The 15,525-nt window shown below is 40.7% G+C and overlaps 1 protein-coding gene across 12 annotated transcripts in view; it reads right to left on the bottom strand.

The window, feature by feature from the left end:
- The window catches only part of MAST4 (microtubule associated serine/threonine kinase family member 4), a 467,048-nt gene that overhangs the window by 159,524 nt on the left and 291,999 nt on the right, over positions 1–15,525 (bottom strand). For 2 of the 12 annotated variants that reach the window (XM_043514214.1, XM_038401949.2), the window contains exon 1: positions 29–888. The exons of 9 other annotated variants lie outside the window; for them this stretch is intronic. In XM_043514214.1, coding sequence (XP_043370149.1) covers positions 29–114 — 86 coding nt within the window. In that variant the 5' untranslated portion in view covers positions 115–888. Of the gene's footprint in view, positions 1–28; positions 889–15,525 lie in introns of those variants that run through there. One more of the 12 variants, XM_038401947.2, reaches the window with a different exon arrangement.

Here is a 15,525-nt window from a genome sequence, read left to right as displayed (position 1 = left end):
CACAGGAGAACTTGGAAAGGATTTTTACCTTTGTGTGCGACGCAGCCTGTTTCCACTCCTCAAATGAGGCAAGGTATAGTTTGAGAGGAGAGTCCAAAAATTTGGATCAGACATATCCAGTCCCTTCTTTTCACTTTACTAAAAGTTCAAAGGCATGATACCAAAAAAGAAAAAAAAAATCCCCAATTATCGGATCACTCGCTGCAAAAAAACGTGTTAACATTAACTCTGATCTCAAGAGAAACTTTTTAGTGTAACTGAGCAGCAGTGTCCTGTTGGGTTATCTAATTCGTATACAACTGCTTCCCTAGAGCTTCAGTAAACTTTTCCTCTCTAACATGCGCACTGCGTGGCTGCGTAGAAACAATAATTACAATAGCTTAGCCCCACGTTCTGCGGAAAACGCCGTCTCTGTGTGTGATTCAGCCCAAGGTACTTTGTCATCTGTTTAGCAGATACCATTCAGATCTACCCAGAGGGGGAGTAGCACATTTTATACTTTCAACTCATCCCTTTATTTATCTTGTTTTAAAAAAAAGCAATTGTCTGGTTTACAAAAATTCTTACAAATCACATATTTACTTTCCATTGGCCTTTTACAATAAAAATATTTTGAAAAAATAAAAAATTCCATTCACTTCCTCCCATCCCCCCAAATAGTTTTAGAAATAAGCTAATCTTCTGAGCGTCTTTCCCGAGACTTAAACCTGTCACCTTTGATCTCATCTTGCTGCTTACCAAGGGGCTGAGAACGAAGTTGAGAGCTCCTGTGCTACGGAAAATGAAAAGACGCTGCAATTCTTTAATCTTTTCATCCCAGTTAAACACTTCACACGCCACTTTAGGCAGCAGTGACGGAAGGCAACGGGCGCCCGCACTCTCACACGCTGCCTTTGTGGATCATTCTGAAGTTTAGAGTGGAAACAACAGGCTCGAGTATTTATTGTACTTACAAAGACCGAGTAAGAGGTACAGAAGCGTGAGACTCACGAGCACCTTATGTGGTGAGCTACACCCTGCCGACGGTCAAGATCAATCATTTGGCACAGCTAACATACACATTGTTTGTTCTACAAAAATACAAGCCAAATACAGGTTTCAGAGTAGCAGCCGTGTTAGTCTGTATCCGCAAAAAGAAGAGGAGGACTTGTGGCACCTTAGAGACTAACAAATTTATTTGAGAGTAAGCTTTCCTGAGCTACAGCTCACTTCATCGGATGCGTTCAGTGGAAAATACAGTGGGGAGATTTATATACATAGAGAACATGAAACAATGGGTGTTACCATACACACTGTAAGGAGAAAGAAAAGGAGTACTTGTGGCACCTTAGAGATTAACAAATTTATTTGAGCATTTCCAGCAGTTGACAAGAATGTCTGAGGAACAGTGGGGGGTGGAGGGGGGGGGAAATAAACATGGGGAAATAGTTTTACTTTGTGTAATGACCCATCCACTCCCAGTCTCTATTCAAGCCTAAATTAATTGTATCCAGTTTGCAAATTAATTCCAATTCAGCAGTCTCTCGTTGGAGTCTGTTTTTCAAGTTTTTTGGTTGAAGGATAGCCACTCTCAGGTCTGTAATTGAGGGACCTGAGAGACTGAAATGTCCTCCAACTGGTTTTTGAATGTTATAATTCTTGACGTCTGATTTGTGTCCATTTATTCTTTTACGTAGAGACTATCTAGTTTGACCAATGTACATGGCAGAAGGACATTGCTGGCACATGATGGCATATATCACATTGGTAGATGTGCAGGTGAACGAGCCTCTGATAGTGCGGCTGATGTGATTAGGTCCTATGATGGTGTCCCCTGAATAGATATGTGGACAGAGTTGGCAATGGGCTTTGTTGCAAGGATAGGTTCCTGGGTTAGTGGTTCTGTTGTGTGGTTGCTGGTGGGTATTTGCTTCAGGTTGGGGAGCTGTCTGTAAGCAAGGACCGGCCTGTCTCCCAAGATCTGAGAGAGTGATGGGTCATCCTTTAGGATAGGTTGTAGATCCTTGATGATGCGTTGAGAGGTTTCTGTTGGGGGCTGAAAGTGATGGCTAGTGGTGTTCTGTTATTTTCTTTGTTGGGCCTGTCCCCATTGTTTCATGTTCTCTATGTATATAAATCTCCCCACTGTATTTTCCACTGAATGCATCCGATGAAGTGAGCTGTAGCTCATGAAAGCTTATGCTCAAATAAATTTGTTAGTCTCTAAGGTGCCACAAGCCACATACATTCTGCCTTAAATCAATAACCACAGTAAACCACTATCCCAACAAACCTGATATTACAGGTACCTAATTAATTATTTTCAGCATGGCTGCCTGCAACTACATACACCAGATTTTTAACATGAAAAGCTGTGACACCTGTCATGGGGGTGGATGTGCAACATACTGATAGGAAAGGCAGCTGGCTCCAATCCCATACTACCTACCATTTCCTCTTTTGACATGAAAAACAGACATATTCCAGACAGAAGGAAGAATCTGCAGCTCCACACATGACCTTTTACTTGGTATTTTATACATTAACGTGCATATTTAAAAATAATGAGTCCACCATAAACTTGAGCTTAAAAAGAGAACTGCATGGATTTAGCATTGGTGAAAGGCATTGGCTCAACAATCCTGGCAAATGAAGTCCTCTGTTTATCATGAGGACAAGCTTCTGACACACACTGCCCTACAAGCAAGCCTCTTACTTGATGTGGTTGGGGAAGTAGGGAGAGAAGACTAACTATGAGTAACTGGGAAAGTTCAGCCTCTCTACCGAGTCTGCTAATTGTGTCAACCCTGGTAGTGAACTTTTGGCCTCAGATCTGGATCTGAGACCCATCAAACTCACCTCACTTAATGATGGCCACTAAACACAGGCACCATGAAAAGACCATCCCAGAAATCACTCTTCACTGGCTCCCACTGAATAGAGAGTCCAGTTCAAAGCCTCTATCCTGATATTCAAAGCCCTCCATTATTTTGGTTCTGCTACCAAAGATTGTCTCCCCTCCACAACCCTGACCTTCAGAGAGAGCTACATTCCACCCAAAATTAATCTAGATTATGGAACTACTAGCCACAACAGATAACCATGTTCAGAACTAAATGAAACTTCAAGTTCCTGAGGAAAACCAACACATATGCCACACCACAGCCAGACATTTAAATAAAACCATATGAACTAATCAAGCTGCTTCTCCTATATGTAGGGAGTTCAAATGATTGTTATTTCAATTTTTAAATGAGTAGCAAACATTCAGATATTAGGGGGATGAGGGATTGCACATAGACATGTAGATGAAGGGGTAGAGTAGAGAAAAGTGCAACAGAATCCAAAGACTGTTATATGAATTATATTGCTTGTGTAAGGTGCCATAATGGAGAGCTCTCTCCTAGGAAAAAATAGCAAGCGAGTTTAAGGGTGGTGAAGTAGAAGTAGAAATAATGACCTGTCGATATACCCCTCAACCGTGATCTGGAGAAGCTACTCTTGAAGTCCATCTATACTACAGAAGTGCACCATTTCAGAGTCCAATAGTGCAGTCGATCCTGCCAGTGCCATTTATTCCTGCTACATTTCAGTAAATCCACTTTAAGCAACTTTAAAAAAAAAAAATAGTGCAACGCATCCACAGACAACATTCACTCCATTTTTTTGCTGTACCTGAGCATAGTGGCACCAACTATACAACTTCTGGCACAGTTACCTGGAGCAGTAATAAATGAGATGGTAATAAATGAATATTTAGCAATATATTATTACATTTATTCCCTCATAACAGAGCTTGTCAACTTGGAATTAAGTTTGAAAAAACTTGGGGGAAAAAAATCCCTTTTCTCAAAAATACACAAAGTGACTGAAAGCCTGAACATTTCAGGCCAAGTTTCCACATCAACAAAATTTGAAAACAAGAAAATACACAGTTAAGCTCACTCAACCTATCTTAGCTCTTCCCTGTAAAGCCACACTGAAGACAACTAGAAACTAAAACTACCTAGTAATTTCTGAAATGCTTTACTGAGATAATGGATTATACAAAGATGACATATTCCATTTAAGCACAAAATTTTAAAAAAGATTATTCTATTTTCCTCCATATACGTACATTAGGAAGCTAAAAATGTCATCCTCAAGCCAGTAAACATTCCAAGGCAAGTAACCCAGCATTCCTTTGAAGAAAATTAAGTGACCAAAAATAAACGTACAAAGACAAGCTTTAGCTGAGAAATATTCCCTTACAATGAAGAGTGCAAAATGTCAGACGAGTTTTCCAGTGCTGATTTAGATACTGAAAACTAGATAGCTAAATCCAGACAATCACACATTCAAAATGCATTGTAATAAGTCTATGGCTAGTAGGATTAAAGAAAATAGGAAGGAATTATTTAAATGCATCAGGAATAAATTAAAGATGGTAAAATTCTCGATCATCAAGCAAAAAAGTAGAAAGATTCAATTAATATTTCTGTTCCATATTTGGAAAGAAGGATGATTTTTTTTGTCTTAAATGACAAAGAAATACTTCTTAATCCATCAGTAAATAGGCAAAAAGTAAAATAGCAACTACAGAATTTAAATAGTTTTAAATTGGCAGGATTTGATGAGATGAATGGAAGAGTACTAAAACAACTGGCTGAGGAGCTCTCAACTATTAATGTTGATTTTCAACAAATCTTGGAACACCTGAAAAGTTCCAGGGACTGGAGAAAACCTTAAACTATGGCAATATTTTAAAGAGGGTAAACAAAATGAGTCAGAAAACTACAGGCTGATTAACTTAACAGTGATGCCAGGCAAATTCAAGGAAAGATCAATAAGGCACACAATCAGAAAAGAATTCATGGATGCTAGCATAATTAATGTCAATCAGTGTGGTTTTATGGAAAACTGGTCTTGTTGGACAAACCTGATGTCGCTTTTTATGAAATTACAAATTTGGTTAATAAAGGTAACTGTTGATCTAATAGACTTAGATTTCTGTAAAGCATTTGAAAAAACACCCCCCTGAGCATTGCAGGTTTCAGCACTGTAAAGTGCCAGTGTAGACAGTGCACCAGTGCTAGGAGTAACTGAATTAAAAATGGTTTAATAGGTAAATATCACAAAGTAATTAATTGTACATGGGGTGTTTCCAGTGGGAACCCCAGGGATCTGTTCCTTGCTCTATGCTATCTGCAATGATATGAAAGAAAATAAAAAAACATTGCTAGTAAATTTGCAGAGGACACAACAATTAGTGCAGTAATAAGTAACAACGGGGATAGGTCAGTTATACAGGATCACTGGATAAGGTTGACACCTGGATCATTGGGTAAGGTTGATACATTTGAACATGTGCTTTAATACAGCCAAATGCAAGGTCCTAAATCTAGGAACAAACAGCTTTAAGTCACAATTACATGATGGGAGACAGTATCCTGGAAGGCAGTGACACAAGAGGACTTTGGAGTCACAGTAGATAACCAGGTTTCAGAGTAGCAGCCGTATTAGTCTGTATTCGCAAAAAGAAAAGGAGGACTTGTGGCACCTTAGACACTAACACATTTATTTGAGCATAAGCTTTCGTGAGCTACAGCTCACTTCATCGGATGCATTGAATATGAGCTCCCAGTTCAATGCTGTAACTAAGAGAGCAAAATGTAATCCTTGAATACATAAGCGTGGGAATATCATGTAGGAGTAGGAGGTGGTATTACCACTTTACAAGGCACTAGTGAGACCATTACTGGAATGTTGCGTCCAGTTCGGTGTCCACACTTCAAAAAGGTTATTAAAAAATTGGTATGGTTTCAGAAAAGAGCTACAAGATTGATTCAAGGTCTGGAAAATTTGCCTTATAGTAAGAAACTTAAGCAGCTTGGTTTATTTAGTTTATTCAAGAGAAGGGTAAAAGTTGACTTCATCACAGTCTACAAGTAAATGGGAAATTTATTTCTGATAACAGTTGCTCTTTAACAGAAAAAGACAAAACAAGATCCAATGGCTAGAAACTGAAGCTAAACAAATTAAGATTAGAAAGAAGATTCAATTTTTAAAATATAGTGATGCTAATTACCCATTAGAACAACTTGCCAAAGGACGTAGTAGATTCTCCATCACTTGAAGTCTTTCAATCAAAGTTGGATATCTTTCTAAAAGGTATGCTATAGTTCAAACAGAAATTACTGGGTAAATTCTTTGGCCTGTATTATGCAGGAGGTCAGACTACATGATCATAATGGTCTTAAAAATCTATGAATCAATTAAATGATAATTTTTATGAAAAATTTCTGGTTTTAAAATCCATGAATCAAGGAAATCATTTAATTTTGCCCTATTATAATGTTTGACCTCTTGTTCCCTCTACTGGTTGATACTGTTGATGTACTACTCACTTATTACCTGTCTTTAATGAATTCAAATATTTTATTCAGTGTCTGAAACACGGTATCCAAATACACTTTAAAAAAATATCAGAATGTTTGTGTAGAACATATATCTGCCAAATTTTTAAGAATATCCACTACTATTTATAAATTTGTGTAAATATTACTCTAAGCAGGTATCATATACCAGTCAAAATTCAAATTAACCTCCCACTTTTTTGTTGTATTATAGCTTAATAGAGGTAAACATATTTAAGGAAAGCGACAATCACTTTGTAAAAGGGTCACTTGAGCACTCTTCATTCGTAAGAGATTATGAATTATTAAAAGGATCTGAAACATTAATTAAAACCTAAATATGTTTTGAGCAGAAAATATGCATATAAATCATGCAAACCCATTTTTAATTTCTCCTAACTGTATATATAGTGCAGCTATCCATGTAAGTAACTAGGCTAGTATACATTTGCTCTGGCCTGGAGATTGGCTTCTGCTTCTGAGCGAATAAAGCAAATAGGCAGACTAATGACAAAATAAGAGAGAACAATGTCTGATCTTCATTGTTCTACATCATTTCTACAAGTGAGGAAAGCATTATTGTAATTCAGAAATCTTGATTTATGTTGCAAGATACACTTGCAAGGGAGAGCAAAGAGCACGCCAGATAAAAATTTCATCAGCTTTCCAAAGTAACCTGGTGCTTGGAGCCAAACTTCAACATCATATTATCAGAAAGGAAATATTTGTATCTATTTTATAACTGCTATATAAACAATTCTGTTTCTATTTTTGAAATGCACTTTTTCAGGACTAAATGGCTTCTTAAGGGTAGCAACTTGGCTGAAGATGGGTAATTAACCACTTTGGCACCTATAATATGTTTGTATAAATCCAATGGTACATTGATGCACATGAGGAGAGCTCCCATTCCACCAACATTTCTTGCAATGCCCATGTTTGCATGCATTTCAAGATGATACTCAGAGGTTACAGACCTATTTTATTAAACAGTCCCAACCTGCTTTTAATATTTACACTTTCTCCCACACTCCAATGCAGTACCGAGACACATCTTAACTTGCATCTCTTAAAACCATCTACCATGTTTTTCAAAATATGCAACAATGTATATCTGTGTATCTGAACCTATGATTGAGATTAGTTTTATAATTTATCAGGAAAGTTTAGGAGCATGGTACTCATGCTTAGCCTTTACTATACATGCTGTACAACTACAGCTGCCTCCAGACAAGCCATATTTTGTGAACAATTCTGTTGTAGAGTAAAAAACCAAACAAATCTCAAACACACAAGAATAAGTTACCTTGCTAACAAAATTGTTTTAGTAGGCTTTAAACTAAAAATGAATCATTATAGTAGCTCACGGCTATATTCCATACTACATATACTTTTCTGTAATATGGAACATCTTCGTTAATGAACACATGAATACTCTGACAAACATTTATTTGCTATCTATAGAAAACATGTCTATTATTTCTTCAGGGAAATTGGGGTTTAGATATTAAATTGTCTCATTTCCCAGATGCCATGAGCAAAAATGGGGCACTTTCCTAGGCATACACATTGTGGAATAATCTACAACAAATTCCTAGAGCAGGGCTAACAGATGTATACAGACACCTAAGCAGAACTAGCCCATTACATTCATCTCCTGCTGCTGAGCACTCCACAGCTGCGGACAATGTCCACTTCTAATAGACTTACCAGGCTGAACCTAACCCTCTTCCAAAGCCAGTTAAATTGGGAATCAAGCTGGAAAGAGGATAGGAGAAAGAGACTGGGTATCATTCATGCTGGGGTCATTCACCTCTGTAGCATTTGGGAATGTTGCTACATGAGTTCTTAATTTCTCATTTTTAAAACACCTGTTTGATGATGTTCCCTAGCTCAGCACAGAGATCCTCACCACAGCTATGAAGCACCCAAATCAGTCAGTCAAACTTTAAATAGACTGAGTGGTAGAAATCTTCAAATTAGCACCAGCTGCTCAGTCTAATGGAGATCTGCAAAGAAAAATGCATCAGCTGTACAGTTATATGTTAAAGTCCCAAACTGAGAAGATTTTCTAATTCACAGACCCCTGTATCCATCCCACATGACTGCCAACCTGTGCTGTAATGATGACTGCACATCTACCATGGACATCTGTTGGAGCATGGGAACTGATTGATTCTCCCTCACATACTGGCATGTGCTGTTTTTCTGTTTGGATTATTTAAAAAAACATGATTTAAAAAAATAAATCCTCATTTTTTACTGCAGCAAGTATAAAAAGGACACTAACAACTTTGGAATCTTGGGTGCTATATACTAAGTTACCAGAGCTGCAGCATTTCCTTGATTCTCCCCTGCAGTAGGTTGGGTTCATGTTCCAGCTGACTTCAGTGATTGATTCAGTTGATTCTGCTGTCAACAGAATAGCGTGTGATGGAGTATCCTATGCAGTGGGAGCTGGCAAACTGGAACTTTGGGACACAGGAAATTACACAAGAAAACAATGCTTAAATAATATTATGGGGAAATGCCTGTCTCCATTACCCTTGGAATTTAGGGCACTGAGCACATAGCTTTAAAGTCAATACATTCTTAAATCTGTACAAGTCGTTTTTAAATGACTCTCCTACTCAAAAGCCTAAAAAAATTCCACTTTTAATAAACCCATGGCCTGCAGTCTGAATTTTCAAATAAACCCAAATATATGTAGGGTCAGAAGGAAGGAAGCTGAGTTACTGAATCTTCCTGATTCACAGAGGATGAATATTTGAAAGAAACAATTACAGGGATAACTGAGCACAGCATAGTCTCAGGTCTAATTTTTTTTAAAAAAGGACCAGTTAATTAACCCATCTCTCAACTGATGCCAAACCTGATACCATGGCCCCCAAGAAGCATGTACCAAACATAAGATGCTGATCTGTTGCATCAGTGAAACAGAGCATCATGGGAGATGGGAGGAATTATAGAAAAGAGTTTATTTGCCCAGAAACAGGAAAGTGAAAATGAACAACCTTCAGATACAATGAACACAAGGAAAATATGGTTGGAGTAAGTGAACGCAAACACGATGTAGAAGATAGCCTTAGAAAAGAAGATGGACTTGTGGTAAAAGCACCTCAGATTCTATTACTGGATCTGACACAGATTCCATGTGTGATCTTGTCATTTAATTTCCCTGTGCCAATCGGTAAAGTGGGGTTAATAATGCTTCCCTACTTCACACATATTTGTGTGAGCTGCTCAGAAACTACTGTAGGGCCAAAGAAAGAAAGAAATGGAGCTAGACAACAGCAGCGGGATTTTTCTCATGCTTGCTTCTACCATGGTTTCTATAATTCTTCTCTCCTGAAGTTATGGGGAAAGGTGTGGCAGGAAGACATGCTGAGTTGAGGAGATGAACATTATCATCTTTTCACAGCACTGAGGACAAGAAAAGAATACTTATGCTTTGTCATAGGCAGGAAGAACGGGCAGCTCTCTCTTCCTCCACACAGAAACCAGGGAAGGGGATGCACAAAGGGTGATAATACTTCTTCCCTTCTCCATGGAGTAAAAAGGCAAGTGTGCCTGGTCTGTAGTCTCAAACACCATCCACTAACCAAAACATGCAAAGCTAAGTGTTCAGGATCAGTACTGTATGTTCCAAGCTCTGGCATTGCTAGACCTAAAACACTTCGATCAGCAATAGCTAAGATGTGCAAACTAATATTCCATCATCCCATCATAAGCCAAAATTACTTAGCTAAATTCAGATGACCCAAAAGTCTTGATTTTAGTGATACCAGGAAAACCAACTATATGACTCACCCATCCTTAGTGCATGATCATTCAGAAAAATTGCTCTTCCACCGATTTACTTGCATCCTGACACCAAAGAGACTGAGTCATTTATCTCTAGTCAGTTTATATACACGGACATTCTTGAGATGGCTTCAATACAACACTGGACAGATTCTGCACATTATTCTGCGTATCTTGGTCTGAAAGGAACTATTAATCTTTCGAATGGTCTCTCTTTTGAGCAGCTGAATTCATGTCTACCCTTGATAGACCATAGATTTTAAGGAATCTATATTCTTGCAGTGAAAAATTATCAGACTATTTTAACATCTTCATCTCTTCTTGTAAAAGAGTTTAATTACCTCTCTGTTTTGGAATTGTTCCAAAGACAATCTGCAAATGAAAATTAATCCAGGTTCTAAATATCTAGTTATTCAGAAAAGACTACAATTTCCATACTGAGGAATTTTAAAGGAATAAACAACAACAATCCCTAGTTGAAGCATCAGGGATGTGGGATGACCAAATAGTGGAAGCCTGAGTGGGGTGATCTCCACTGATCTTTTCTTCTGTGTTTATTGTTACCAGTCTTCATAAGACTAAGTATGCACAAGGTTGTAAGTACCTCAGCACTGGGGCTGCTTTATCTTGCACCAGTCTAAGACTAAGTATGCATGATTCAGAGAGTATTTTGTTATATGCATCTGTTTTTGCATAATTATGCTTATGCTTAGATTTATCTGGATTTTAAGTAAAGCTTTCATGTTTGTATTTGTGGGATCAATCAATCTCAAATTCAATAAAATATCTTATATAGCTGCTGAGTAAAAGAACCTGCTATTAGTAACTGGTGCAATCTGCTCCCTCGATTTATCCCAGGATACTGGACGGATGCAGACAGTGCCATCAATGCTCTTTCACCCTTCACCTCAACTACCGTTCTCCTACCCTCCTTTTCTCCTGATCATATTGCTCAAAATGGCAGACAAGCAGAGGGAAAATACACAAACATGCACTTTACTGCAGATGTATGCAGTACTTTTTCATAAAAAAGCATTTGTATTGAAGTTAAAAGGTTTGTTGCCATATACCAGTCACAATGTAAATTACCATAAAACTATGCTGAAAGGCACTCACTACCATCCCATACCACCTAAAGGCACCCTGCTGTTAGTGCAGAAACTGGTTTGCTGTTGATCTGATTTTGGATCATTCCTGGAGATTAATAAAATAGAATTTTTCACACAGTAAAAATTCCATGCAGTCTCCGAGATTCCTTCAGAAGGCAAGCCTCCCTCTGCCACAGCTGTTATTTTGAATCCCTGTCCAGTCATCAGATCATCAGTCACAAGATACAAAAGATTTCCTTAACATAAATGGAAAATCTCATCTCTGATGCCTGGAATAACAGGTCTTTCTTCCTTTCTGGTATCTGCAGCAGCATATCTTGTAATGTTACAGCAGTCTGAGAAGGGTTTAACATCATCACCATTGATGCTATCTTCCAGTACCTGCCCCCACAATACATCATCTTCTCCCTCCTGACCCACAAAAAAAAATGTTATCTATAGGTAGAAGGTAGAAGTAACTCTTCTCCTAGGATAACTTTTTCTGAAAAGCTCTCAACAGGCAGAAATTTGATTGCAGAATGAATAAGCACAGGGAATAGCATTCTATCAAAAGGAAAAGCCTTACTTTCTTGTGATTTGCGGTTGCACCAACGGAGAATTAAATAGGATGAATTCAAGACCATTCATCAGGTTTTTTTCCTGCATTTATCAGGAACAAGTGCAACAGCCAAAGACTTGTCAAGGAGATAGGAGTCTGAATTCTGGGAAAAGCAATGGAGAAGTGGGGAGGTGCATAAGAGTGCTCCAGGAGGTCAGAAGAACAAAGGAAGGAAGAAGGTGCTATCAGAGTATCTTCACCATACTCAAGAGATGCAGGAGTGAGACATGTTTGAGAGACTATCCCAGGGCAGGAGCCATAGGGGTAAACACCCAGGAATCATGAGCCCTATGGAATCATCTGGACATCACCATGCACTACAAAACATGCAAAATAATATCTGGGGGAGCCAATCAGTGAACCACAGACCACCACACCATCAAAAGTGCCAGCTTAAGTCTTCCCCTGATCCAATGCACCAGAAAGAGAAGAGATACATGATATATAATGTCCTTAGGAATGACATGGTTTTACCTTATGATGGCACCACATTACGGCAATGATAGCCACTTTTTTAGCATCCATGAACTTCTACAAAGGTGAAGGGAACAGAATATATATTTGTTTAATGCATGCCTAAATACTACACTTGAATACAAGGCAATAGCTTCACTACGCCCATGCAATCCCATGATCATCTTCTGGTCCTCGTTGGTGATGGCAATGTCCAGTCGCAGTTGGGTGTCAGTTCTGGGGATGGCAGAGTTCACGCCCACCTTCCCTACGGGTGGCGGGATGGCTCTGAGTAGGCAATTTTGGATGGTGTTATGTCACAGCTTCCAGGTTCTGGAATGGGGCTTGCAGCTACACAAGACATGGGGTAATGTCTCATTGGCATAGCTGCACTTCCTGCATCACTTGTCCTTATTCCCATGGCGGATGGCTCCATCCAGTGGAACACAGTTGATCTGGGTCCTGTGGATGAACCTCCAGTTGGCAAATAGGGTGAAGCTGCCCCTGGGGAGGAAGTGGTTGCTGGCGTCCCACTTGTACGTCACCTCGAACGCCTTCATAGAATCATAGAATATCAGGGTTGGAAGGGACCTCAGGAGGTCATCTAGTCCAACCCCTGCTCAAAGCAGGACCAATACACAACTAAATCATCCCAACCAGGGCCTTGTCAAGCCTGACCGTAAAAACCTCTAAAGGAGGAGATTCCACCACCTCCCAAGGTAACCCATTCCAGTGTTTCACCACCCTCATAGTGGAAAAGGTTTTCCTAAAACCTCCCCCACTGCAACTTGAGACCATTACTCCTTGTTCTGTCATCTGCTACCACTGAGAACTGTCTAGATCCATCCTCTTTGGAACCCCCTTTCAGGTAGTTGAAAGCAGCTATCAAATCCCACCTCATTCTTCTCTTCTGCAGACTAAATAAGCCCAGTTCCCTCAGCCTCTCCTCACAAGTCATGTGCTCCAGCCCCCTAATCATTTTTTTGCCCTCCGGTGGACTCTTTCCAATTTTTCCACATCCTTCTTATAGCGTGGGACCCAAAACTGGACACACTGCTCCAGCTGAGGCCTCACCAATGCCGAACAGAGGGGAATGATCATGTCCCTTGATCTGCTGGCAATGCTCCTACTTATACAGCCCCAAATGCCGTTAGCCTTCTTGGCAACAAGGGCACACTGTTGACTCATATCCAGCTTCTCGTCCACTGTAACCCCTAGGTCCTTTTCTGCAGAATTGCTGCCTAGCCACTCCATCCCTAGTCTGTAGCAGTGCATGGGATCCTTCCGTTCTAAGTGTAGGACTCTGCATGTGTCCTTGTTGAACCTCATCAGATTTCTTTTGGCCCAATCCTCTAATTTGTCTAGGTCCCACTGTATCCTATCCCTACCCTTCAGCGTATCCACCACTCCTCCCAGTTTAGTGTCATCTGCAAACTTGCTGAGGGTGCAATCCACACAATTCTCCAGATCATTAATGAAGATATTGAAGAAAACCGGCCCCAGGACCGACCCTCGGGGCACTCCACTTGATACCGGCTGCCAACTAGACATGGAGCCATTTATCACTACCCGTTGAGCCTAACAATTTAGCCAGCTTTCTTTCCACCTTATAGTCCATTCATCCAGCCCATGCTTCGTTAACTTGCTGGCAAGAATACTGTGGGAGATTGTATCAAAAGCTTTGCTAAAGTCAAGGAATAAAACGTCCACTGCTTTCCCCTCATCCACAGACCAGTCATCTTGAAATAGAAGGCAATTAGGTTAGTCAGACATGACTTGCCCTTGGTGAATCCTTGCGCTGGTCCAGCTTCCGTTTCAGGTTTTCCATGTATTGGCAGTGGATGGCATCCTTCAGGGTCCTCTCCAGCATAGGTCAAACTCTCGGCATGATGACTGTGTGCTCTGCATTCTTCACCTGTGGCACCAGGACTCCCAGCTCCTGGCGTTCCTCGCACCACATCTAGCAGCAGCCAATATACTTCTCTAGTCATCGAGTAGTGTTGTGGGCACGAGTCCAGAGCGAAGCAAAGTCTCCCCCCGTCTCTTCCAAATTTGCCTTCCAGTGAGCTGATCAGGTAGGTGGCAACGTCTTGGTTGGAGGGGATCCTTGCGATTCGCTTCTTGATGACATCCCACATAGCACTTTCTGCAATGTTCCTCACCATCGCGTCCAGGCATGTCAGAAAGCAGAAGTGATCACTGCAACATCGCAGAGATCACCCATATGAGGGACAGTGGCGCCGCCCTGCCTGAGCGAGATGTACACCAGTACATTGCTGGCTCTCTCGGAAAGAAACGTCCACTTACTCAATAACTGCCTGATGGTGTTGTCTGCCTTGTTAAGAGGTACCTTCACCATGGAAGATCCCTTCAGGATGAATAAGATATGGGGGATCAGGAAGGTGTTCAAGGTGTCGATCTTTTGCCATGGTGCCAGTAGGGAGGAGTTGATCCTGGCCACATCTCGTAGGATCTCTGTGATGGTATCCTCAAGTGTCTGCTGGACGCGGAAACCTGTGGGCATGACAAGATGTTGGTATGCTTGCCCGTCCTCGAGGAAGATCATGGGTTCGCCCTGGATCTGAAATGGCGTAAGCTGGACAGAGCCCCTTCTACTGCCATCAATATGCAAGGATGCACGTTTCCTAGCATTGAAGCGGAGTCCCATCCAGTTGGCAGCCTGGCTGGTGATGTCGAGCATTTGTTGGAGACACTCAGGGTTTTCTGAGATCAGGAACACATCGTCTGTGTAGGCCAGCACATTCACTCTGTTGCCATATCGGTCAAAACCGCCTACACTGCTGGAGATGGCTCAAATGAGCAGCTCCATGGCTAAGTTGAAAAGGATGGGGCTGAGGGGACAGCCTTGCTTCATGCCGCTATGGCTAGAAATTTCAGGTGTTTCTCCTTCCATGGAGTGGATGGTGTTGGGGCAGCCTTCATAAAGTTCCCAGATCAGTTGGAGAAAGTTTCCTGGCACTCTGAACTCTCACAGCATGGCAAAAATGTGCTGGTGGGGCATTGATACAAAGGCATTAGCCAGATCAAGCCATGCTATGGCACATTGCCTCCGTGCTGTCCTGGCCACGTGGATGGCAGCTGAAGGACAAAGTTCTATTCGTAACAGCCTTCGCATGACATGAAGACTTTCTGGATGGAGCTGATGGCTCCTCCGTTCATAAAGCAG

The sequence above is a fragment of the Dermochelys coriacea genome, chromosome 5 (assembly GCF_009764565.3).
Source record: "Dermochelys coriacea isolate rDerCor1 chromosome 5, rDerCor1.pri.v4, whole genome shotgun sequence".
In the NCBI taxonomy this organism is placed as follows: Eukaryota; Metazoa; Chordata; order Testudines; family Dermochelyidae; genus Dermochelys; species Dermochelys coriacea.
This window is presented reverse-complemented; position numbering and strand designations above follow the sequence as displayed.